Source organism: Marmota monax, unplaced genomic scaffold, assembly GCF_021218885.2.
Source record: "Marmota monax isolate L192 unplaced genomic scaffold, Marmota_monax_Labrador192_F-V1.1 WCK01_AAM20220418_F8-fsc00054, whole genome shotgun sequence".
NCBI lineage: Eukaryota > Metazoa > Chordata > Mammalia > Rodentia > Sciuridae > Marmota > Marmota monax.
This window is the reverse complement of record NW_026692145.1, coordinates 246,441-272,930: the sequence shown is the minus strand read 5'-3', so window position 1 is coordinate 272,930 and position 26,490 is coordinate 246,441. Positions and strand designations below refer to the sequence as shown.

The window sequence follows — 26,490 nt, the reverse complement described above, 5'->3', positions numbered from 1 at the left end:
TAGCCCAAACAATAAAACTGGAATCTCTGGAGGCTAGGAAAATATCCATTTCAAGGGGAGGTTGGAGAGGGGTGAAGGAGTAAGGTTGCAGGGCATGCACTCCAAAATAAGGAATCACAGGTGGGTAAATGCTTCCACCCCTCTTTATCAGGACACCTTCCAGCATGCAAATAGGGTGGAGATAAGGCCTAGGCTGCACCAGAGAATAGATGTGTGGGAGCAGGGCAAAGCCGTAGGAATAGGGGCTCCAGGTGCAGAAGGAGAACCTTTGACTTAGGTAGCTGCCTATAATTTCGGATGGATGCTGGTGAGAAAAGAAGAGGCAGGGAGGATGATTAAGGACTCTATCATAGGCCATGTCCAGGGCCATGGGGACACCTAACTAACCAAGGTTGTATTGGAAGAATAATATTCACTGAATTATCTATTGGTGGACTTTGAGTAGTAAATGCCCTGCCTCTAAAAGTGTTTCACAGCCTCAGACACATCTGAATCACTTGGGTCTGCAAACAGAAAACTAAAGCCCCCAATGAAAATAGGAATGACACAATCCAAACTCCCCACATGACGTTGGATCACTTGCCCCCTAGCTATCCATATCTTAGATAAATTTGATGAGTTGTAGTTTAAAAGGTCCCTCAGGTGTAGTGGGGCATGTTGTAAACCCAGAAACTCAGAAGGCTGAGGCAGGAGAATTCCAAGCTGGAGGACAGTCTCAGCAACTTCCCGAGGGCCTAAGCAACTTAAATAGACCCTGTCTTAAAAATAAAAAAAAAATTAAAAGGGGCGGGGATGTAGCTCAGTGGTAAAAAGTGCTCCTGGATTACAATCTCTAGTACCAAAGAACAAAACAAAACAAGTCTCTCACTCTACAATGAGTGCCTTGCTATAAAGTCAGGATCAGTCCAGCAGATATAGTGCTCAGCCTGTGTTTTGAGGCCCAACTGCATGTGAAAGTTAGGATTTTCTATAATATCTATGGCATCAACATTGAACAGAGAGCTCTTGTTTTGTTTTGTTTTACTTTGGTCAGGAATTGAACTAAGGGGCACTGGACCACTGAGTCACATCCCCAGCTCCCCCCTGTTTTTGGTATTTTTATTCATTTATTTATTTTATGTGTCACTGAGTTGCTTAGTACCTTGCCATGACTGAGACTGGCTTTGAACTCGAGATCCTCCTGCCTCTGCTTCCCCAGCCACTGGGATTAAAGATGTGTGCTGCCAAGCCCCGCTTTACAGAGAGCTCTTGCTTAGAATTGACCACTAAACCCTTTGTGGGGTAGAGTAAATGTGGGGAAGTGGGGCTGTTTGAGGAGCACGTCAGGGAACCCAGAGGTAAAGGAAGAGAAAAGGACCCTGAGGCAATGAAGAATGAGGGCTGGGCATCTGGGAGCGACAGTCTGGGAGACGGCCTCCTTCTTTAGGGTAATGTACCTGCTCCACCTTCCAAGCTAGGTGCAGGCCTTGGATGAATAATCCAACAGATGAGAACCTCTACACTAAGAAGTGAACAAAAGAGTCCAAGGCCTAGCGGTTTCAGATTGGCCACCCCATTTCTGCCCCTCCCCCAGCACGTGATGGAAGGAATTGCAAAGGGGAGGAGCCACGAAGTCCCACCCACCATCTCTCTGCATCTCAATGGCTTGCTCTGAATGCACTACTCTCCCATTGGCTGGGCCAAGGGTGCTGCTCTCCAGAGCTCCACAGGTGGTGATCCACTCCAGACTTGAGTGGAGCCTGCATTAGAAGCTGGGCTACTTGGTGAAGAGAAGAAGTGCTGCCCACAACAGCTGCTGTGGATAGACCTAAATAGAAGCCAACCTCACACCTAGTGTTGCTAGGTGGTCAGGCTCTGCTGGCGACAGCACCATGCACCGTCTTATTTCCCAGGCTCTTGCCTTCTTCCGAAGGAAAGCTGATTCGGAGGTAGAGAGGGCACAGCATCAGAGGCTCTTGGAAGGTAACTCATTTATCCCCTCCCCCAAGGGACCAGCCCACAGGGTTATACCCTACCTCTGTTCTGGGGTATCACAGACTTAGAAAGTCCCTGCATGCCACCTATGGTACTAGGGCATCCCTGAAAACCAGAGTTCCCCCTGCTGGATGGACTTGGGCCCTCTGACCTGTGGTCCAAAATGGCTAAGGGTATAAAAGGCAGACAGAGACCCTGGAGGCCAGTTCCCCATCCTTGCATTTCACCAGATACTTTGAGAACTTACCTTGTGTAGATACCGCGTGACTGTGCAACATATTTCTTTTCATATTTACAGTAGTATTTGAGGTTGATTTGATTTTGTATCCTAGTGGGTATGAATTCGAAATCAAATGGATGAATCATATATATCTGTTGCCAGTAGGAGGCAGAGACCTTCTTTAACTTGTTCAATATTGTATTCTAAAAACCTTCTCTGAGTCTGGCACCGAGTACATGTGTCGAAGAGTCCAATCAAACGTGTGACAGTTCGCTGGGTGGACGCTTGTGTGCTCTGAATTATATTGATTCTAATTTGTGGTCAGCGCTTGTATGGGCTATCGGGGCTGCTTGTCATTAATACCTACAAAACCCCCATGAGAGTAGTGCTAGTATTGCCATGTCCATACAGCCCAAACAGGAAAGCAAGGGCACTCAGCTAATGTGCGGCCCAGCAGAATTCAAACCTGATGCTCATCTCTCACCTTCACTCTCAGCTCTTCCACAAAAATAAATGCAGTGTCCTCAGGAGGATGGTGAAAGAGACTCCCCTTTGGTCTGTAGTGTTTTCTGGGCACGGCCCTGCCTTCCTGGGCTGGGATGTCCTGTGGCTTCTTTGCCAATCCAATGTGAACCCCAAAAGGAGATGACTGGGTCACAATAAAGCTTGCCAGAGAAGGTGGTTTCTCTGTGTTTAACTGACATCTCTCACTGAAGCATCTATTATTACCTCTACTTTTGTTATCTGGGATGCATAAAGAGTCCTTGACAAGCTTTCCTGCGCTTGAATGATGCTTGTCTCCTTTGTCTGTCCATTCTCTTATAATTCATGATTTCAGGTAACAAATTTGGTTATCTTTTTTTCCCAAAATTTCAGCATTTTCTTGGCTTCTATAACCTATTATAATGAAGATTTCTCCCAGCCATCCTATCAAATTACCCAAGACTTTGTGAAGGCACCTAAACCACTGTGGTTCACTCCCTGGGATCTTCAGGCACAATCTCTGGGTTCAGATCCCCATCTGTAGCTTGTTAGTGGTGTTTGTTCAGACAAAAAATAAATCTGTGCTGGGCGCAGTGGTGCACATCTGTAATCCCAGCAGCTTGGGAGGCTGAGGCAGGAGAACCACAGGTTCAAAGCCAGCTTCAGCAACTTAGCGAGGCCCTAAGTAACTCAGTGAGATCCTGTCTCTAAATAAAAAGGGCTGAGGATGTGGCTCAGTGTCGAGTGCCCCTGAGTTCAATCCCTGGTACCCACCAACCACAAAAAACAAAATCTGAGTAATCCAGGTAAACATTTGGACTAGACTTAAATCCCCACATGTCTTTTTTTATGTGACATGTTTTTTTTTTTTTCAATTTTTTTGTTTTTATTAGTGCTTTATAGTTATACATAATGGTGAGGTTCCTTTTGATGCAATCATACATGCATGGAATGTAATTTGCTCCATTTAAGTCCTCACTACTTCCTCTTTCCCTCCACCTCCACATCTCTTTCTGTGCTTTGTCAGGTGAAATGTTTAAGAATTCCCAGATATTGCTTGGGATGCTGTTGGGGATAATGATGAAACCATATAACAATAATGGTTGCTTAAAGGCTTTCTAGAATAAGTTATACTCCATGTATGTATAATATATCAAAATAACCTCTACTGTCATGTATATCTAAAAGAAGAAATGAAAAAATAAAATAAAACTGTGTGTATACATATATATTTATATATGTGTATTTGTATATATGTATATTTGTATATGTGTATTTCTATATACATAAAGGCTTTCTAGATACAAATAGGATAACAACTCATGTTTTCACTTTAACCTGTGAGAGGCATTCACAGTTCTAAGCAACTTATAAGTAAGTACCAGTTAATATTTATAACCACTCTATTAGATATTGTTCATGTCCTGGTTTTCCAGATGAGAACGAGTTCAGGGAGGTTAGCAAATGTGTTGGTCTTATTTAGATAGTAAGAGAAGAGCTGTGATTCAAATTGGGCAGGTTCATCTCAGACTCGGTATTCACTTTAGCACACAGCTGCCTTGAATGTGGATTTACTCTGCTGTACAGAGAAATTATGCAACCAGCTTTTCCACCTGGGCTTTCTGCCTGCAGAATCCTGTACACTTAACCACTGCACTCTACTGTCACATCATCTGTATCTCAATATAGCTCATTTTATTCCTAGATTTAGATCATTCTCTAGTAGGACATATTTGTAGTGTGTGTGTTTGAATTTTATATATATAAATATATATATATTATATATAATATATATATATATATATATATATATATATATATATATATATATATATAATCCCTGATATATTATATATCAGGGATTGAACCCAGGGATGCTTAACCACTGACCCACATTCCAGCCCCTTTTATTTTATTTTTATTTTGAGACAGGATCTAGGTAATTTGCTTAGGGCCTCACTAAATTTCTCAGTCTGACTTTGAACTTGTGATCCTCCTGCCTCAGCCTCTCTAGTCACTTGGATTACATGTGTGTGCCATTGTGCCCTACTGTATGTTTAAATTTGAGAATGATCCTTATATTGTTTACCCATCTCCTAGACGATACCAGGCATAAAACTGTGCAGGGAGTTGTGACAAAGTTCTGTAGTGATTATGGCTGGATTGATGAGTCAATCTACTACTTCAGTACTGATGTGACTGAAAATATTTTGCCTGTGAAAGCTGGACAAAAGGTTACTGCAGTTGTGGAAGAAGATAAAACATCTCATGGATTGAAAGCAATCAAAGTAAGATTTGCATGAATTTTGAACTGTGTTGATTCCTCGGCTCTTTCAACCTTGCTTCTATTTATTCAACCTCTTTGAGGTGCCTGTTAATATAGATGTAGAGTGGAACTTAAAGTCTAACCTATGAGATTGTGTGGGGCATCTTTATTTTTGTTATGACTACTGTTTGCAAAAGTATAAATTATATCTGTTGCTCAGCATTTAAAACTATGACTAACAATGATAATTATTAGAGTCTCTACTATCCTGCAACTTCCCTTTTTGACCCAAGTGATGGATTTCTGCATTTATTGAAATGTAATTGCTAGGTAAACAGACATGATTTTAATCTTTTTTAAAAAATAGCTTTACTGAGATATGATTTATCTACCATAAGCTTCTCTAGTTTTAAAAGTATACCTTGACATATCTAGTAAATTTGCAGAGCTAGGAAGCCAGCACCCCGGTTCAGATATTTATTATTTTGTATGTATATACTCAATTTTTGCATATTATTATACTCATTGACACTGTCAGCAGCAGGCTGTGAGATGACCTGTTGGACAGCATTGGCAAGGATGGAAATATGGTCAATCTTCAAAATCTTTGTTCTTCATCTGAGAAGTGAAAAGCAACCTCATAATTTCATGTGCATTTCTTTAAGTGTTGGTCAAAGTAGAGCAAATAAGAACAGTTATTTATTTGTCAGGGACATTAGAACTATTTGTAATGTTAGGGAAATTAGAGATCTATTAGGAAATTTATGGTATGAATGTTTTACAGGTACTTCTTCTAAGACTGCCTTACAACTTGGGTTTTTGTTTTTTTGTTGATTGGTTGGATGGTTTGGGGTTTTTTGTTCTGTTTTATTTGTTTTTAGATGAAGAAGATAACTTTATTAGAAAAATTAACTGAATAAGAAGATATAGGACTCTTGCCCAAAATCCATCATGCCAGGAAGCTGATTTAGAAGTGGTCTACATAGACTGGTCATGGGTGTTTTTAGACTGGTGAGTGGGTTCCTTTCCAGTGGAGGATGGGTAATTGCAAACTGGCAGGTAGATTCCCATGGGAGGAAAAGGTTCTGAATTGAGGTCAAATGATATACACCTGATCTTAGTTTTCCTGTCACAAGATGTTTTTCAGTTGATTTCAGAGATTTAGTCCATGGTTGGCCAACTCCATTGCTCTGGGCCTAAGATATGGCAGAATATCACAGAAGAAGAGTGTGGCAGAGAAAAGCAGCTCAGGACAGAAAACAAGAAGCAGAGTCCAACTTTATTTTATGGAGTTTAATTTGTGTATGCTATAAGTGTGTTCATCTTCTCTAAATGGTCTTTGAGTTCAATAAGGATCCTTTCAAAGGCCTATTATATCTCATAATTCACACAAATCTCATTTAAGCCTTCCTCTGAAAGTTATTTATTTGTTTATATCTAAATATTCACTCTGGCTGGAATTGATTTAGGTGTAGCAATTGAAAGAAAAATCCAGATCTTCTTTTGCTAATGGTTTGTTGGCCCCATAAGTTTAATATAATAATACAATTTCACCTTACTGAGTTCAAAGGCATATCATTCACTATAGTCTCATAGGCATTTGAAACTGGGGATGTCCTAGTATGGTCACTTGACTGTATTATCTTGTCTTGCAAGTATGATCAAATGATTTAGTATATTTCAGTGTGTGGTAACCTGGTTTCCCTGTGGAACTTTTGTTTGTTTGGGGAATTTTCCTGAACATTACTACATGTTGGTTTTTCTGTATTTTTACAAATCACTGTGTTCTGCTCCCCTACTACTACTGATAATAGCAACAATCACAACAAAATCTGCTGGTATTTTTTTGTGAGAGGAGATACTGGGGATTGAACTCAGGGGCACTCAACCACTGAACCACATCCCCAGCCCTATTTTGTATATTATTTAGAGACAGGGTCTCACTTTTACTAAGGCTGGCTTTAAACCATGATCCTCTTGTCTCTAGAGCTGTTGAGATTATAGGCGTGCACCACCACACCTGGCCTGCTGGGATTTTTTAATTGGAATGACTTTGAGTTTATAGATTTAATTTAGGGAGAACAGACATAACGATAATAGTCTTCTCCCCCAAAAGCATGTCTCTCCTTTCATATGCTTTGGAATTTTTTTTATAATTTCCTTTGAATGGGGACTGCATATTTCCGAGATTTTTAATAGTCTTGTTCTACTATAAACATACTTTTTATTTAAGTTATTTGTTTAACTTGTAAAAATAAACTATTAATTTTAGGAGAATTTTAAATCATTATCAACATCATTATATGTTGTATTTTGAAATTAATTTTGCTCTCCTAGGGCTGGGGTTGTAGCTCAGTTGTAAAGTGTTTGCCTAGCACATGTGAGGCACTGGGTTTGATCCTCAGCACCACATAAAAATAAATAAATAAAATGAAGGTATCATGTCCATCTACAACTAAATGTGTTTGTGCGTGTGTGTGTATTAATTTTGCCCTTCTATATAGTTCAGTATTGGTTTTTGTTATATAATTTGTTAAATGGCAAACTTACTAAATTCTTTGAGACATACTTTATCATTATTATCATTTAGATGGTGAATGTCAACTGAATTTAAACTTTCTTTAAATTTGAGTGGTTTTGTTGTGCATGGTGGTTCATGCCTGTAATCCCAGCGGCACAGGAGGCTGAGGCAAGAGGAACATGGGTTCAAAGCCAGCCTCAGCAACTTAGATAGGCCCTAAGCAACTCAGTGAGACCCTATCTCTAAATAAAATATAGAAAAGGGCTGGATATATGGGTCAGTGGTTAAGCACTCCTGGATTCAATCCCTGGTACCAAAAAAAATTTTTATGAGGGGTTTTATATTTGCATGAAATAATATATAAATAATTTTAACTCTAGGAAGGATATAATATGAAAAGTAAAAATCCCCTTTTGTGCCCTCCTGGGTTAGTTTTTATTCTTCAGACATGGTATTTTTTGTTGTTTTTACTTTTTTATTTTTTAAATTTACTTATTTTTTTTTAATTAAAAAAATTGAGATGAGATCTCACCATGTTACACAGATTTGGCTCAGAACTCCTGGGCTCAAGCCATTCTTCCTCCTCATTCCAAGTAGCTGGGACTGCAGGCATGTGCCATCACATGGGGCTTGGTTTTTAACTATTAACTTTTTTTCCAGTACTGGGCATTGAACCCAGAGCTTCATGCAATGCATGCAATTGAGTGGCAGGGTTTTTTTTTTTTTCATTCTAATTTGTTATATATAATAGCAGAATACATTTTAGTTCATATTACATATATAGAGCACAATTTTTCATATCTCTGCTTGTATGCAAAGTTTATTCACATCATTCCTGCCTTCTTCATACATATACTTAGGGTAGTGATGTAGATCTCATTCCACCATCTTTTTTTACCCCCTTGTCCCACGCTGCCCCTTGCTCCTCTTTGCCCTATCTAGAGTTTGTCTAACTTTCCCATGCTCCCCCTCCCAACCCCCACTATGAATTAGCCTCCTTATAGCAAAGAAAAAATTCGGCATTTGGTTTTTGGGGATTGTCCAACTTCACTTAGCATTATATTCTCCAAGTCCATCCATTTACCTGCAAATACCATGATTTTATTCTCTTTTATTGCTGAGTAATATTCCATGGTATAGATATACCACATTTTCTTTATCCATTCATCTACTGAAGGGCATCTAGGTTGGTTCCAAAGTTTAGCTACTGTGAACTGTGCTGCAATAAACATTAATGTGGCTGTGTCCCTGTACTGTGCTGCTTTTAATTCCTTTGGGTATAGACCCAGGAGTGGGATAGCTGGGTCAATGGTGGTTCCATTCCCAGTTTTCCAAGGAATCTCCATACTGCTTTCCATATTAGCTGCACCATTTTGCAGTCCCACCAGCAATGTATGAGTGTGCCTTTGTCCCCACATCCTCACCAACACTTATTGTTGTTTGTATTCTTAATAGCTGCCATTCTGACTGGAGTGAGGTGAAATCTTAGAGTAGTTTTGATTTGCATTTCTCTAATTGTTAGAGATGTTGAACATTTTTTCATATATTTGTTGAATGATTGTATATCATCTTCTGAAAAGTGTCTTTCAGTTCCTTGGCCTATTTATTGATTGGGTTATTTGTTTTTATGCAGTTTAGCTTTTGGAGTTCTGATACCCTAGAGATTAGTGCTCTCTCTGATGTGCAACTGGTAATAATTTGCTCCCAAGCTGTAGGCTCTCTATTCACCTCACTGATTGTTTCTTTTGCTGAGAAGAAGCAGTTTAGTTTGAATCCATCCCATTTATTAACTCTTGATTTTAATTCTTGTTCTATAGGAGTCTTGTTAAGGAAGTAGGGTGGCAGGGTTTTTTGTTTTTGTTTTTGTCTTTCAGTAGTGGGGATAGAACCTAGGACCTCACACATGGTGAGCAAATGTTCTACTCCTTGAGTGGCAGTTTTTAACTTTTAGAAATAGAAACCCTCTTCTCCCAGGCCTCTGGATAGTACACCTAATATTCTCATCCCTTTTATTATTGACTTGCCAATATTAGCCAGTATTTATTGACTTTGCATCATAAAAGACATAGAATTTGGCTAACTTGCATTATGCACTTCTCCATTCCCTTTTATTAGTATTGTATTAATTTACATTCATGTGCACATTCTTTTTCTTTATTCTATAGGTTACCACTGTAACTTTAAAATCAACAAGGCAGTTAATTTTTTCACATGTTTAAGAAATAGTATTTCAGGATCTTTTTGATCTGGGAATGGAATCCAGTGCCTTGAACATGGTAGGAAGCATTCTACCACTGAGCTACACACCCAGCCCTTGATCTCAGGATCTTTTTTGTTTGTTTTTGTTATTTATACTATGGATTAAATCCAGATGCACTCTACCACTAGCCACATACCCAGCTTGCCCTTCCCCCCACATACACACCTTTTTTTGAGACAGAGTCTCACTAAGTTGCTTAGGGCCTTGCTACCTTGCTGAGGCTGGCCTTGACTTGTGATCCTCTGTCTCAGCCTCCCAAGATGCTGAGATATATGTGCACCACCACACCTGGCTAATTTCAGCATCTTAAAAGGCAATCTTAACATCTAGAAAATGCAGTATTTATGCCTATTCAACGCTGTTTGGCCCATTGCAACAGAATTTCATCAATTTAAGACACACCACTAATTTAATAATGCAAATTTGAATTATGCATAGATTATGGCTGTCCTCTTGATTTCAGAAATGTTAAAACATCTTAAAATAACAAGAAAGCATCTTAAAATAACAAGAAAGACTGGTTATAGCCTTTACCTGGTTTCCATTTTATTGAAATACATGGTACTTCAGAGGTGCTTTGAATTACATTAATTTTGGTAGGGAGTGTCCTTTGTATTGCATTTCTAGATTTTTGAAAATTAGGGATTATGAATTTCAAATGTTTTTCTAGTACCCTCAAGATCTTCATCTAGCCCCACCCTACCCCCTGTACTTGAGCTATTATTAGGGGGGAAAACACAAATAATTTTCCTAGTAATGAATCATTCTTACTTTATGGGAATGATGTCATTTAGTTATCATGTATAATTTTTTTTGCAGTCCTGTGGATGGAACTCAGGGCCTCTTGCATACTAAGCAAGTGCTCTGCCACTGAGTTTGTTTTTGTTTGTATTAGTTTGTAGTACTGGGGATTGAACCCAGCAGTGCTCAGTGCTTCATTGAGCTATGTCCCTAGTCCTTTTTTTAATTTTGTTTTTTTGAGACAAGGTCTTGCTAAATTGCTGAGGCTAGCCTCAGAATTGTAGTCCTCCTGCTTCAGCCTCCTGAGTTGCTGGGATTACAGGTGTGTGCCACTGTCCCTGCCCACCAATATTCATTTTTAACCACAAAACCTATAAATTTCCTTTTTACTTCACCTTTTCTCTCCTCTTGTCTTGTTGGAATGGAAAAGATGTTCCTTTTCCTAGGACCCGTCTTCCTTACATGTATTCTAGATTATTCCATCTGCATTCTCTAAAACCTTTCTTTAATGAGTGTCTCTTCCTGTCTTTTTAAGCTCTTCCTCTTTTAAGGAGAAGTATCCATCAGCATTTGAACATATTCAAATCTTAGTTTACAAAATACAAGTCCCATCCTCAAGATTGCCTTTTCTTTTAGTTACCCCTTTCCTTTTGTGGGCTGGAAACTTGACCCGAGTTTTTTTGTCTCCATTGTCTCCATTGCCTTGTCTTCCTGTCATTTGTCATCCTGCCTAAGGCTGATTTCCTCATCCACCTAATTACCACAAATCCCAAAAACACCCCTGCTCAGGAATATAGAAAGCACTTATCAGGGAATAGTAAGGTCGAGTTCCAGGCTTTTCCTATTTTTGTAGACGATTTCTATAATATCTTTTTCTGGAACAGGAGCAAAGAAATGAGGACCAAGGGGAGATAAGATCAAAGCAGATGTATTTGTCTTATTTTTTAAAAGTTTTTTTTAAGAGGAACATAATCTCTTTATTTATTTTACTTATTTTTATGTGGTGCTGAGGATACAACCCAGGGCCTCACATGTGAGGCAAGTGCTCTACGGCTGAGCTATAACCCCAGCCCCTTATTTATTTATTTATTTTTTTTGATAGCAGAGTTTCCATTATATTTTTATGATGATTCCTTAGAGAGGGAAAATTTTTTAATATAGGAGAAAGAGAAGTAATAATGGTAAGAACCAAGTCCTCATGGAAAGAGTGGTACCAAGTGCTTAGTGGAGGTGCTGGCTTTTGATAAGGGCTGGCATGTCCCTCCATTGTTATAGTAGTGAGGGCAAAGAAAGCCACGACAGGTGCTGAGAGGTTCATTAGATGAGTTCCTGTCCCATGACCTTTATTTTCTCAGAGAAATAAGGAGTACTCCTTCCTTCTGTGTTTATTAATTTTTCATTAATGGATATAAAATACTTGTGTAATTAAAATCTAAGATAATGATGCTATAGCTTTGAGGTATAGATAATTCCAAAGAGTAAGGAGGAAGGCATATTTATTAGGGAGCTAGTGTAAGATTTTTGGGTGGTATTGAGCATCCATGTGAGTATTGTGTTCTTCATTGTGAGTTCAGTCAGCTGGATTTCATGTCTTCATTTTTACAGTGTTCCACTGTTGGAGTAAACGAGGAGAATAGCTGGGTGGTTGGCCCTTTCTGGGATTGGGGCTTTGCTTGCTAAGAAAAACAAGTGAGTGGAGTTCAATAATTGGTGGTATTTAAAAAGAAGAATCCCCAGTGGCTCAGCAGGCTAGGCAGGAGGATCATGTATTCAAGGTCAGCCTCAGCGACTCATCAGGGCCCTGAGCAACTTACTGAGAACCTGTCTCAAAATGAAAAATTTTATAAAAGGGCTGGGGATGTGGCTCAGTGGTAAAGTGCCCCTGGGTTCAGTCCCTAGTACAAAAAAAAATGTTTAATAGTTGTTTATGCATAGTCAGAACATTTGGTACAAGGTAGGAATCAAAATGTGGTCATTGGTTATCTTTAGATAAGTAGTAAATTTATTGGTTATGTGCAAATGACTTTTGTTTTTCTGTCTTTTTTACATTTTGCATTATGAACATGAATTATTTGTGTAATGAGAAAAACAAAATATAAAATAAAATTAAAATTAAAATCCCAATAAATAAGGTTTGAAAGGCTATTTTAGATAAGGTCTTAATTTGACTTCTCTTTTTTTAAATTTTTTAAGACATTGATGGACCTTTATTTTATTCATTTATTTATATGTGGTGCTGTGGATCAAACTCAGTGCCTCACACATGCTAGGCAAGTGCTCTACCACTGAGTCACAGCCCCAGCTCCCTTGACATCTCTTTTATAGAACCCCCGCCCAACTTTACTTGGAATTTTATGGGTTTTCCTCCCTGTTTTCCCTGACTTGTTTTTTCTCTCTTCCCTGTCTTTGTCCCCATTTCCAACCTCAACTTATCAAGTGAAATATTTCTCCCCTCTCACAGCCCAGGTCAAAATCACTTCCTTCAAGTAATTTCCTATAGTCTTCATTTGAAATTCTCTTCCTCCTGGAAATTCCCAGAAACCAATTTTTGAATTTGTTTTTTTACCAACTATCATGACTTACTTTGAATTAGTTATTTTTGTCTTTTATTCCCCTTTGTTAATTCCTAATGAGTAGAAACAGTACATATTTTGTTTTGAATCTTATGTTATCAGTGTGTTAAATAAATAGTGGATATGTAAATAACATTTTAAAACACAATTTAAAAATATATGACTGGGCTGGGGTTGTAGCTCAGTGATAAAGCACTTGCCTCACATGTGTGAAGTACTGGGTTTGATCCTTAGCACCACATAAAAAAATAAAAAAGATATTATGTCCATCTACAACTAAAAAATATTTTTAAAAAAATATATGTACCACCCAAAGCATGAACCCTTATGTAAGCTATGGACTTTATAAAGTGCTGATATAGGTTTATCATTTGTAATCAAGGTAGCATACCAATTCAAAATGCTAATAATAGGAGAAACTTAGGGTTGATTAGAGGGAGTATGTAGGAACTAACTTTTGTACCTTTTGCTCAGTTTTCCTAAGCTGCTCTAAAGAATACAGGAAAAAGATTATTGGGCATTATTTTATCAACTCATGTCTATAATGTGCTTGTCAACTTAAATATATTCATCAATGTTATTATAATTTTTCAAAAACTATTTCTTGAACTTCATTGATTTAAGCACATATTTTTAGCTTTTAAAATTGTGTTATGTTTGAAGTAACTGTTTTTTTTACTTTACAGATGGATGCTTTCTCTGATAAATGTCATATTGATGGACCACCAGACTCCTGTAAACAAGTTTCATTTGGCTGTATTACCACTCTAATGGGTGGTTCTGACTACATTAATCACACAATTTACTTCTCCCTAGATGTTTTCTGTAAAAGGTATAATTTTTTATTTTTAGAAGTGAAAATTAGGTTTTACCATTTTTAAGTTTTTGAAGATGGTTAAAGGCATTATTTCCAGGGTCAAATTTGGAACATGCTTATTTGATGAGAATATTTTAATATTAGAAATACTTTTCCAGGGCTGGGGTTGTGGCTCAGTGGTAGAGTGCTCGCCTAGCATGCGGAAGGCACTGGGTTCGATCCTCAGCACCACATAAATGTAAAATGAAGATATTGTGTCCACCTACAACTAAGAAATAAACATATAAAAAAAGAAATACTTTTCCAATATTCATGGCTCCTATCACTTCAATGTTTGAGGTAAATCTTTGGAGTTTGAAAATAATGTGTAGCAAGGGACAGATATATAATGTTTAAAAAAACTCCATGCCATCATCTTTTGCATTTTTATTTATTGAATGCAGTTACTAATATTTATGTGATTTTTCTTTACATAGATATTGAATTTCTATCTAACAAAGTATTGTAAGTATGCAGGGATACTATTTTTAAATACTTTAAAGGCTTGTAAGAAATGTTTAGAGCTACCTTGTACCTTTATTAATTCTATCTATAATTATTGGATGTAGCATTTAGTTGTTTAATGAATAAATCAATGATTTGTTAATTTTTTAGTTTAATTTAGTTCTGGAAAGAGTTCTAGAAATTGAGGGGACCAAAATAAAGCAGACTTTATTGGACTGGAGATGTAACTCAGTGGGGTTTGATCTTTGGCACCAAAGGAAAACAAAGAAAGAAAGAAAGAAAAAGAAAAGGCAGATTTTATTAAGCCCTGTGTGTGAAAAGCTCATAGTTCAAGTGGGAACAGTAAGCATGTGGATCCATTAAAAGGAGGTGATGAGAATAGCATTAATGAGCAGCACAGTGACCATGACTGACTGCAGTTGGGAGAACTGGGGAAGGTTTCCTGGGTTAGGTACTGTCCAAGCTGGACTCAATACCTCTGGAATCCCCTGCCAGGACAGATTTTGAAAAACAAATAGAAGCACAAAATGTATAGCTGTTTAGACCTAATCATCTGCCATTTAATTTTGGTACAAAGGGGGACATTGTCTCAGCTACACCAAGCAGCTTTCTGTTCTATTTTTCTTGGAATGTAAAAGCCAGAACTTCATCTTAGTTGTTAGCCCAGGAAGACTACAAGGATGATTGATTGTGGCGGCTAGAATTTTATGACCTGTATAGTCAGAAATCATCTATTCTGTAAGGAAAGGCCTATGTGATTGCTAAGCTCCAAAGGCCATTTCTTGGTTTCTGTAACCATGCCAACAGAAAGGCACCGTCAATGGTAGCCTCACTAGGAGAATTCTCAAGATGGGAAAGACATGAACATGTTTGTCATGCCAAGGGGATGATCAAAGGTGCAAAAGAGAGGAGGAATGACTAAGGGAACAAGGTCCATGAGCATAAAGAAAGGATGGGGTTGTAGGCATAGGTGGAGGTATTTACTGCTACAAAATCAGTTCAGTCAATCAAAGTAGTAGACCTGAATAGGTTAGACAGAGGGTGGCCAAAAAAGCAGTCCTGCCCATCCCAGCACTGAAAAAAAAAGTCCTGAGCCCCCAGCCAGTCATGCATACAATGATCAGAAGAGCTGCTATTAATCTGATTATGAAACCCAGTGAAAATAGCATAAGAAAATGCAATTTTAAAAATAATGGGAATCTAGGAGCTTGGATTGTGGCTCAGTAGTAGAGGGCTTGCCTGGCATGTATGAGGCAGTGGGTTTGATTCTCAGCACCACATATAAATAAATAAATAAAGGTCTATCAACAGCTAAAAACAAAAACAAAAAAAAAATTAATGGGAATCTAAAAGAAGGAAAACAGAAAAAGTTTTAATAGTTTTTGTCCCACATCATGGAGAGCCAATTTAAGTCAATTCCTTATTGTTTATTGGGCAGATATTTGAGTTTCTTACTTTGTTCCAGATACTGTTTTCATAACATTTGAATTCTAATGAGGTACAATATAGAGAATCATCAAGTAAAGTTCCCCCACTCCTGCCCATGCCCCAACAGTTATAGATTGTTTTCTGCTCTTCAGGATTGAACAAAGTACTGTGATAGTAAAATGGGGATGGGGAGGGATTTACTATAGATAGCAGATCAGAGAAGGCCTTTCAGAGGAGGTGACACTTGAACAGAGACCTGAAGGGTAAGAAGGAGCCAGCTGGAAAATATTCCAAACCAACGAAGAGCTCATGTAAAAGTCTTGAGGTAGAAGCTGGACACAGTGGCACAACAACACCTATAATCTAAGCAGCTCAGGAGGCTGAAGCAGGAGGATTATGAGTTCAAAGCCAGCCTCAGCAAAAGCAAGGCACTAAGCAACTCAGTGAGACCCTGTCTCTAAATAAAATACAAAACAGGGCTGGGGATGTGGCTCAGGGGTCAAGTACCCCTGAGTTCAGTCTCCAGTACCAAAAAAAAAAAGTCTTGCAGTAGAAAAATCTTTACATGACCTAGGAACACAAGGGAGGACAGGACAGGATGACTGGAGTGTGGTGAGTATGTATGGCATGCCTTGAATGAGGGATGATATGAGAAGATAATTGTCAATGCCAATGTCAGTGTTCTTTGTAGGATCCAGGTAAAAATTGATTTTGTGTTAAGTACATAATTTACACACTCAGTTTGAATCCTGTTAAGAACCTTCTCAGCAAGTTATAAAAGAATGTCACATAATACTGCATTACTTTAATATTTAATCGCAAATGTATTTAGTTATTGTTTGGTAATGCAATATAATACTAATAACTTCAAAACCATATTGCTTCCTTAGAAATCAATTGAAAATATACATAATTTGATTGGTATCTGCCTTTGTGCATATCTGTTCTTTCTTTCTTTTTCTGGTTGTATACAAAGTATATTCACACCATTTGTATCTTCATACATGTACTTAGTTATAAGTTATCAACATATCCTTTTGATAAGTTATCTAATAAAAAATGTCATTTACTTAAAAAAATAAAGGAAGAACCGTCTCAGGTATCCTAGATGCAGTCAGCTCCAATAGGAAGGTATAGACTAATAAAACCAATTGTAAGTAGGTTGAAGAATGAGTGGGGTATTTGCATGCCAGGGACTAGAAGGGAGTTCTCCTTCAAAGAATAGCCTGACAATTACAAGAAACAGCCCCCTGGGAGACATCCTGCCTGGGAGACACCCTGCAGCCATCTATCTCCCTGAGACATCCTGCGGTTATCTCACCTTGTGAAGACATCCAGCAACTGCCGATAAGAGAGCTCCCCCATTCCCAGCCCATAAATACCCCTGTGTGAACAATAAAAGTTTGCAGCTTGATCAGAACTCCTGTCTTGCTGTCATCCTTCTGTGTCTCTTGTCCCTTCATTCCTCCCCATCTAGGTTCACTGCCCACGTTGATGTGTCCTGCCGGTCGGGACATTTGGCACCCAGTGTGGGGCTCGAGCCTTTGACTGAGGGGGAACGCCATCCTCCGGGAAGACTTGGCCAAGCGGGAGCTCGTGATCGCCTCGGCAGACACGACCAAGAGACAGATCCAGGAGGAGAGTGAGGACGACGCAAGGTGAGTGACCCACCATGGGACAAGCAGTTTCGTCACATGAGTTGTTTTTGTCAGGCCTCAAGCCCCGGGGGGGGGGGGGGGCGTGTTAAGAAAAAGGACTTAAGATTATTCTTTTCATACATAGGAGAATTGTGTCCATGGTTTCCCCTTGAAGGGACCATTGATGGTAAAAGATGGCTTAGAGTAGGAGACTGTTTAAACGATTATTATGAATCCTTTGGCCCAGAAAAGGTGCCTGTTCCCACCTTTTCTTACTGGAACCTAATTAATTAAAAAAAAAAAAAAACAGAGAGATATTTTTTGGCCTTTATGTTCTAGAAGTTTGCACTAGGAGAGTGAGAAAAAGGGAGAGAAAATGTGATGTTTACCTGGAGAGAAATAAGTTTCAATTTTCTATTGTTTTTGTCAATACTCAGAAAGTATGTACGGACCTTTTTACTACATGATTGTCCTATGAATCAGAATGGCTGTAACTCAGCCGCTGGGGACAAGAGACTTTAGCCGCTGCTGCTTGCTATGGGGTCCTAGCCCCTGTGGCCAACAGTGCTTTTAATCCTTGAATTACTTGACCTAAATGCCAAACACAGACTAACTTAAGATCTGATGGTAATGCTAGCGTTTGCTGCTAAAAAACCTTTGGGGCACCCACGTGCCACAGAAAAAAGTGCAGGATGTACACGAGCTGCAACAGCAGGTCGCAGAGACAGAACAAGCTGCTACTGCAGTAAGATCTTGGCCAGGCGGGGGAAAATGCAGACAAAATCAAACAAAATGCAATCGGCTAGGAAAACTTGGGGAAATTTTGCCCCGAAAATGGGCAGCGGACTCCATGTTGTTTGCATCACCATGGTAACCATGGGGTGACTGGCCGGAAGAGCAGGCTTCCTGGTCCCACCTCCCACACTTTCGTGGGCTTCCGATTGGTTCTTCCACAGTCACTCAGACAGGACTTCTAGTCCCGCCTTCCAGCCACTAATCTGTACTACTGTGTTTCAGATTTCTACCGGAGCTGTTCAGAGCCTGTATTTTTAAGAATGCCTACCTGTAAATGCTAACGAAAGATATCTTTTTCAGACAAAATTTAATTCCACAGCTTTCTATGTTACAGCCCTAAATTTAAGTTAGTTCTGAGTTAAATAACCTGACTTTTCCCTATAGTTGTGTTACTAAATAATGTTCTATTGATGAGAGATATCAAACATGCTTCTTTATATTTTACTCTTAATTTTGGAGGTTATGAGGATGCATTTGCTCGCCACAGGAACAAAGCCGGCAATGTTCCTGTGATGACCAAAAAATCCTTATTCTCATTCCTAACTATAAAAAATAAATATGTATACTCAACAAGGATTTTATTTCAGTTGAACAAGTGACATCACATAGAAGAGTGCACTCCTAGTTAAAAATAAATTAAAATGGATCTAAATATTTTAAGACCACGTGGTTACATAAAATTAATACAATTATAAGTTATGTTCTTATTCTTAATATATATATTTTTAAGATATTTAGGTAACCTATATTTGTTAATCTATAAAATAATTAGCACATGCCTAATTAATTAGTTAATATATATTTGCCTAATTGTTTTTCTTCAACAGAAAACCCATAATTTATGTTTTATATTTACATTTATCAGATACTCTGCCTTTTCAGTTACAGATATTTGAGATAAATGTGCTTTTAAGTGAAAATACAATCTTCAAGTAGTTTCTAATTCTCAAAGTTACTGTTCAAACTCATAAGATGATAAATAATTATAATTATGTCTACAAAATATCTAAGGATTTTAACTATATTTTCATTGATATTTCTTATCAAAGTACAATAATTTGTTTATAGATTCTAAGGTTTTCAGAAATTGTTCCAAGTATAACAAAAAAAAATTTTTTTCTAAAAGAAAAGGATGCTTCAACAAAGAAAAAGCACACATGGATCCTAAAAAGAAGAAAGAAATCATCTTTGGGTAAAACAAGGTCTTTATATTCATATTTCAATGATAAAAGTATTTTCCTAAGTTTTACTTAGGTTTTTTTTTTATATTGTTACCTAAACAACAGATTTTTATATTGTTATCTAAACAAATGATGTAAAAAATTAGAACGATTTAAAAAAAAGAGATTTATATATACTAAACTGACTATAATTAATTTAAGGGTATTTCAGGCTATTTTTCCTAGTTTAACTATACTAATGTGAGCTAAGATTTTGTCCATATTTTGACATGATAAGCACCTATTAAAATGTAAGTTTATTTCTTTAAAGAAAGATCCTTATTGCCTAATAATTCTTACTGTTTAAGACAAAGATTAATTTTGGTAAATAAATTCACATTGTTGATTAAACATTTAAGTATATTGAACTACTAACTTAAATCCGATTTTAACAATTGTCCTTAGAGACTAAAATCAATTGATTCTAAAACACTGAGATACTAATTTTTACATATTTTGTTTGTTAGATGATCATAAAATTTAAAAAAAAAACAACATTTTATTAAGACTAAGGTTCTCCAAATTAAAGTTATATATTAATTTTAAACAATAAAGGTTACAAACTTAAAAAAAATTCATTGATATTATATAAGTTCTCTGACTAGATCTATTGTCCATAAAAAATACAGTAAGATTTATATACTGCTCCCTACACAGGAAATAACCTTAATCATATTTTTTAAAGGTAATTAAGAGATACCTATTTAAAGGATAATATTCTAAAATATAGAGATTTGGGGATCGCCTTAACCATGCATTATTTGCCCTTAATTTTCTTACCCTAGACAGTGAAGGCCATTTGGCCGCAGACAGACACTGGCATCCCTCGTCCAATTCTGTTCGCCCACCTGTTATGTGGCGCGATCCCCTTACAAATAAATGGAAAGGCCCAGATCCTGTCCTCATCTGGGGACAAGGCTCAGCTTGTGTTTTGGACCAAGAGCAAGCAGCCCCAAGATGGTTACCAGAACACCTGGTTAAACAGGTTAATGACTTACCTCAACCCAGGGATGGAGGCCCTCCCCCTGAGGACAAATTTTCCTCTTTTTCAGATGCAGCCAACAATCTGTGTGAGGATCCTGCTTAAGGCACTTCTGCGGAACAGGTTTGTACATGGAGGCCTTGGCCCTCCACCTTCCAACATCATGGAGTACCTTTTTGGCCCCCCCTGCGAATGCAAGGGAGGATCTTGGACTCAGGCTCCCACTAGTTGGACCCAGACTGCTGACTGCTTGACTAAGGTGGCTTACCTCCGTGCCGAGGTTGACCATCAGCCTGAATGGGTAGGTGTTAACAAGCCAAAGATTATTCCCCCCAGTACAAGTAAAGCTCTCCAAAATTGTTCTGCAACTTGCACGCATACCCAGGCGATGCATGTCTCTTGTTATGCGTCAGCCTCAATTTGTGTTAACAAGCAGGGAGAACAATTTTTTGAAGCCACCTTAACTAAAACTCATGCAGCAGAGGGGACCACTATTCACTATACTCCCGTTCTCTTTGACCAGGGAGGAGAAGGCATATACACCAAGTTACAGTCAGCTGGATGCCAAGGCACTGTCGGTAAACCCTCCTGCTGGCCCATTAAGGCCCCTACAGGGGTCTCTGATGGTGGAGGACCCACTGATGCTGTCAAGCATCTTCAGATAATCAAACTTTTAAAACCCCAAATCCCTGAGCTCACATATCATCCCTTAATGCTGCCTAAATCCCAGCTCCTAGATTTAGATACCAATACATTAGATATTTTGGAAACTACCTTCTCCTTGCTTAATAATTCCAACCCCACCCTTGCTGGTGATTGCTGGCTCTGCATGACAACAGGGGCAATCATGCCTATGGCAGTTCCTATTAATTCTATCATAGACAATGATAATACATGCCAACCCGGATTTCCTTTTAAAGTACAGCCTATAGGCACTTTTACATCATGTCTTTTAGGCACGATGCAGAATAATACCTATGATGTTGATGTTGGAGTTACTTCCTTTGGAAATTGCTCAACAGTAAAAAATTATTCCTCACCCACCCCATCTCTTTGTCCCCCCAATGGCACAGTTTTTATGTGTGAAGGAAACTCTGCCTTCCCCAGGCTTCCAGCGAATTGGACCGGTGGCTGTGTTCTTGCCTTATTACTCCCTGATATAACTATTGTCCCAGGAGATGAACCTCTACCCATTCCTAGCCTAGACACCTTAGTCAAAAGACACAGGCGGGCAATACAGGCCTTACCACTCCTTGCCAGCCTTGGAATAACAGCTGCTGTGGGCACAGGTACCGCTGGCTTAGGCATGGCTATACACTCTTACCGTCACCTATCTCAACAACTTATAGATGATGTACAAACTCTATCAGGAACCATTAAAGATTTACAGGACCAAATAGACTCCCTGGCAGAAGTGGTCCTTCAAAACAGACGAGGCTTAGATTTGCTGACAGCTAACCAGGGAGGTATTTGCTTGGCCTTAGGGGAACGATGCTGCTTTTATGCCAATAAATCAGGCATAGTACGGACTAAAATTAAGCAGCTTCAAGAAGATTTAGAAAAGAGATGAAGTGAACTATTTGAAAATCCCTTCTGGACTGGGCTTAATGGATTTCTACCCTACCTTCTTCCACTATTAGGCCCTTTGTTGGGTTTACTTTTAATGGTGTCCATAGGACCCTGCATTATAAACAGGCTGGTACAATTTATTAAAGAACAGATTAATATTTTGGCCTCTAAGCCCATACAGGTTCACTATCATAGTCTGGAGATGGAAGACCACGCTGCCAACATTTAAAAGGATGTTCTACCCTTCTCACAGGCTTATTTCATAAGTTTACATCCCCACAGATCCCCCTTTCTTAAAAGTGTCTTTTTACCTGAACTCAAACAAGACCAAACCAAAAAGTAAATTGTATGGTATTTACTAATTACTGGCCAGTCATCTTTTTAGGACTCTTGCTTTTCTTAGATTCTGTATTTTTTTTTATCCTATAGGCAAGTTAATGTTTTCTGATCAGTTCTATTTTTGATCAACTGTGGAGTTTTTAAACATTGCAATGGAGATTTCACCTGGAAAAAAAAAAAACAGCTACAAGGCCTTGTGTATGTGTTACATTTGTGTTATGTGTTGTATGTCAGTATGTCTATATGTGTATATGTCCATATATCATGCAGTGATATGACAATTGGCAGATATATGAGGAGCGCTCAAAAAAAAAAAAGGATCCAAATATCTTTGATTCACGTGATTCAAATGGTTCAATTTAAATTGGATAAACAGATAAAAGTAAAGATGTCTTTAAAATTAAGCTTATAAGTTTTTCTAGGTGTTCAAAAATAAAACCTAATAAAATGTTGATGTCTATGAAATAATTGCTTAAATTCAGAAATTTACAAGTATTGTTTCAAAATGTGAACAAAAAAGAAGGTTAACAGATGGAAAAAAACTAAAAGGTTCTAGATATGGATTTAATAGAGGGAAAATGTGTTTCTGGATAAAAAAGTCTATATGATTAAGTTAACAAAAGGGTTTAAGTAAGTGATAAAAAAGGTCTGTGTAAATTGGTTATATGTGTAAGTTTTTGAACAAGTAATCTTAAAGAAATCAAAAATTATACAACTATGGTTAAACAACAACTGTTATTTTTCAATATTGTAATGATTATTTAAGAGTTAAACTTGGTTAATATAAAATCATCAATGTAATTATGGTGCTATTAATTCATATCTTCCAGGTATACAAGTCTGTAAGGTAGAAGCTTCAAAAGAGCATTATATCAAGCTGGTGTTCTGAAGTTGTATGGTAATTTTAGGCTTAAAAGAAAAACATGTTGGAGATTTATTTATATCATTGTGTTCTATAACTGTACTTATTATCAATAAGTTATGTAAAGTTCCATGTTACTTTTTACACTGAGATACAATTTAAATGTATTTTTAAGTTAATGAGAGCCTAATCTGTGTGAAGGTTTTATTGTAAAACACAAAAGTACTTTGCTACTTTTCTATAAAAGGTTAAAAGTTTTCAGCCTTTAATTCATGTTTTAGATGTGATATTATGGTGTTAGCTAATATTCATGTAAACTTGAACAACAATTTATGTAAGCTTTGTAAAATGATGTCTAAAAAGCAAAGATCAGCTTCAGAACTATAGTACTTAAGATTTATGAAAAGCCCGAGACTATGAAAGAAGTAGGCCAGATTTCAGTACATTTAAAGTTGTGTCCAAAAGTTGGTTTTTGCCAAGATTACTAGGATCTCAAACAAGGGATTATAATGTATAACCCTGCCAAAATTCGAGGTAGCTACTATATAAACTAAATATGTTTTTACCCTAGTTAATTTTAGTTTGTAGTTTGCTTATAGGTGGTCTAAGGATTGCTTGTTAATGTTTTGCAGAGGTACTGATTTAAGAACACACAACCTGGGTTAATTTAAGATAAGGAGTTATCATCTACAGGATAGAGAGATAGACATTAAAGCCCAGTACTTTTTATATAAGGCTGTTAAAACTTATTTGCTGGATGTTTAAGATTAAGTTCTAAAATTAAAGTTAAATTAAAAGGGCCAAGAAAACCAATATTTGGCTCTTGCCCTCAGAGTCAGTCTGAGTCAGGGAATAGGGGACTTCTCCAAAGAGCTCTGCAACTCTAGGCCACATAACCTCCTGAACAGGGAGATTAATGAGACCAGTGGAGGACAGAAAGCCAATCAGTGCATTTGCTGTGAAGAGGAGGGTCATCAGAAAAGGGAGACATCCCTGATGCTTCCGAGGGAAGCCATATGGTCAAGCAAGGCCTGGACCCATCCTAGCGGAAATAGCACTAGCAGAACTGAAAAGCTGCTATAAGTTCCCCGAGGACTCCCAGGGAAACTCAGCTGACTGTTAACAATAGATAGAAACAAAAGTCAGTTTGACTTGCTTCATCTTAAACACTTAGCAAAGACAGTCAAAGCCAAAACACAGCTATTCCTGGGCATTTTAAATGATAATAATAGTTAAATGTAACTTCCAAGAATAAGTAAACTGGAGGCTGCAAAAGAGATTCTCAGACAGGAATGCCTGATAACCATCAAAAGGGACTGCCAGAATAGTTTTTAGTTTAAGGCCTTTATTTCTAACCTACACAGGTAGGCCTAATGTTTGCTAGTATGGTTATCCAGCCCTAAGTAACAGAATTAAAGATTTCTCTATTAGACACAGGCCGGTAAGGTATGGTCAAATATTTTATATAAGTAAGGGGGAGATGCCAGGGACTAGAAGGGAGTTCTCCTTCAAAGAATAGCCTGACAATTACAAGAAACAGCCCCCTGGGAGACACCCTGCAGCCATCTATCTCCCTGAGACATCCTGCAGCCACCTATCTTCCTGAAACATCCTGCGGTTATCTCACCTTGTGAAGACATCCAGCAACTGCCGATAAGAGAGCTCCCCCATTCCCAGCCCATAAATACCCCTGTGTGAACAATAAAAGTTTGCAGCTTGATCAGAACTCCTGTCTTGCTGTCATCCTTCTGTGTCTCTTGTCCCTTCATTCCTCCCCATCTAGGTTCACTGCCCACGTTGATGTGTCCTGCCGGTCAGGACATTTGCAGACTGTGTATAACAGGAGTGTGAGAGGGAGGGATTGAGTGCATTTGATATTTGTGCATTAACAGAAGAGGCCTCTAATTGTTGCTTCATAGCCCATGATCCCACTGGTTTTGCCTGCTCAAAATGGTGGTGATCACCAACTCCATATTTCAGACTAGAGTTAAGGTCTTGGGTCCATGAACATTATTCATGGAAATGCTTAACACCAGTAATGGATTTCAGACTATTTTTATATATTAATATACAATACAATATTTAAGCATTTTGATGAAGAATGCTAAAATGAAATAAGTCAATTAGACTAAAAGGTGGAGTTAGAAGAACCATGTGACAATCAGCATTGTATCTCTGTGACCAAAATGCCTAACAATAACAACTTAGAGGAGGAAAGATTAATTTTGACTCACAGTTTTAGAGTGTTCAGTCCATGGTTCGCCAGCTCCACTTTCTGGGACTGAGGTGAGGCAGAACATCATTATGGTAGGAAAACTGCTCAGCTCATGGTGGCCAAAAGGCAGAGAAAATGGAGGGGATGGGGCAGGCACAGATCCCAGTGACCCACTTCCTTCAGCCATGCCTCACCTGCCTACAGTTACCATCCACTTGGTCTATTCAAACTACAATGAACTAATTAAGTCATAGCTCTCATAATCTAATCATTTCACCTCTTATTATTCTTGCATTAACAGAGGAGCTTTGACAGGACACCTCATATTCAAACCATGACAGTCCATATAGACAATGTGCTATTTTCTCCCCCTTTATTTTTCAGGTTAGGCACTAATATAGTTCTATGACATCTGCCTATTCTTATGTGACATGTGTCCTGAATTAAAATCCTGGGGTCATAAATATGGTTATTTCTTTGCTTTCCAGAACAAACTATCTCAAGTACTCACTAGAAAGAATAAAAGGAAATTCCATGCAGTTTTCTTATTGCTTTTTGGACTTTCCCTTGGGTCATGGGTTGCCTAACTAATTGTTTAGCATCTTACTCAGTCCAGAGGTAGATTTTCTGTTTTGATATGCCCTTTAGTGACAATAGTTGTGTGGTTGTATTTAGCTAATGGGAAGCACAAGTAGGAGACTGGACTAGGCAGGGAGATGTTGGGATATTAATTCCCTTAGCTACCTCATTGCCAGGCTGCATGTTGGCAATGTCTTTATTCTTCTACCAAAGTTCATAGCTTCTCTTGAGCAACCCCTCCTGTAGCTACAGATATGCTTGAGGTGGCCATGACCTCCATTGTCCAACCTGAGTCATCTTTTAGACTAAAGAGAGTTTTACAGGTGACTTAAATTAAATCAGGCTTTAACATATTTATACCTGGACAGATTGGTTTGATGTTTGGACCTTTAAAATAGTACTGCTTAGTTTGAGACCATCCCATTTATTGATTATTGATTTTATTTCTTGGGGTTTAGGAGTCTTATTGAGGAAATCAGTTCCTAAGTTGACATGATGGAGAGTT

General features: G+C 38.1%; 2 protein-coding genes across 2 annotated transcripts in view; both read left to right on the top strand.

Annotated features, from left to right (window-relative positions):
• The first annotated feature begins 1,871 nt into the window (after positions 1-1,871).
• The window catches only part of LOC124109926 (cancer/testis antigen 55-like), a 33,303-nt gene continuing 8,684 nt past the window's right edge, over positions 1,872-26,490 (top strand). Inside the window, exons 1-5 of the mRNA XM_046468872.1 lie at positions 1,872-1,962; positions 4,778-4,965; positions 13,725-13,870; positions 17,341-17,445; positions 20,545-20,722. Of these exons, the coding sequence (XP_046324828.1) occupies positions 1,872-1,962; positions 4,778-4,965; positions 13,725-13,870; positions 17,341-17,445; positions 20,545-20,722 (708 nt within the window). The remainder of the gene's footprint in view (positions 1,963-4,777; positions 4,966-13,724; positions 13,871-17,340; positions 17,446-20,544; positions 20,723-26,490) is intronic.
• Positions 17,238-22,272, top strand: LOC131423221 (syncytin-1-like). The gene is given in 3 exon segments (XM_058571129.1): positions 17,238-17,445; positions 19,346-19,421; positions 20,492-22,272. A coding segment is annotated over 1 exon segment (1,728 nt). The 5' UTR covers positions 17,238-17,445; positions 19,346-19,421; the 3' UTR covers positions 22,220-22,272.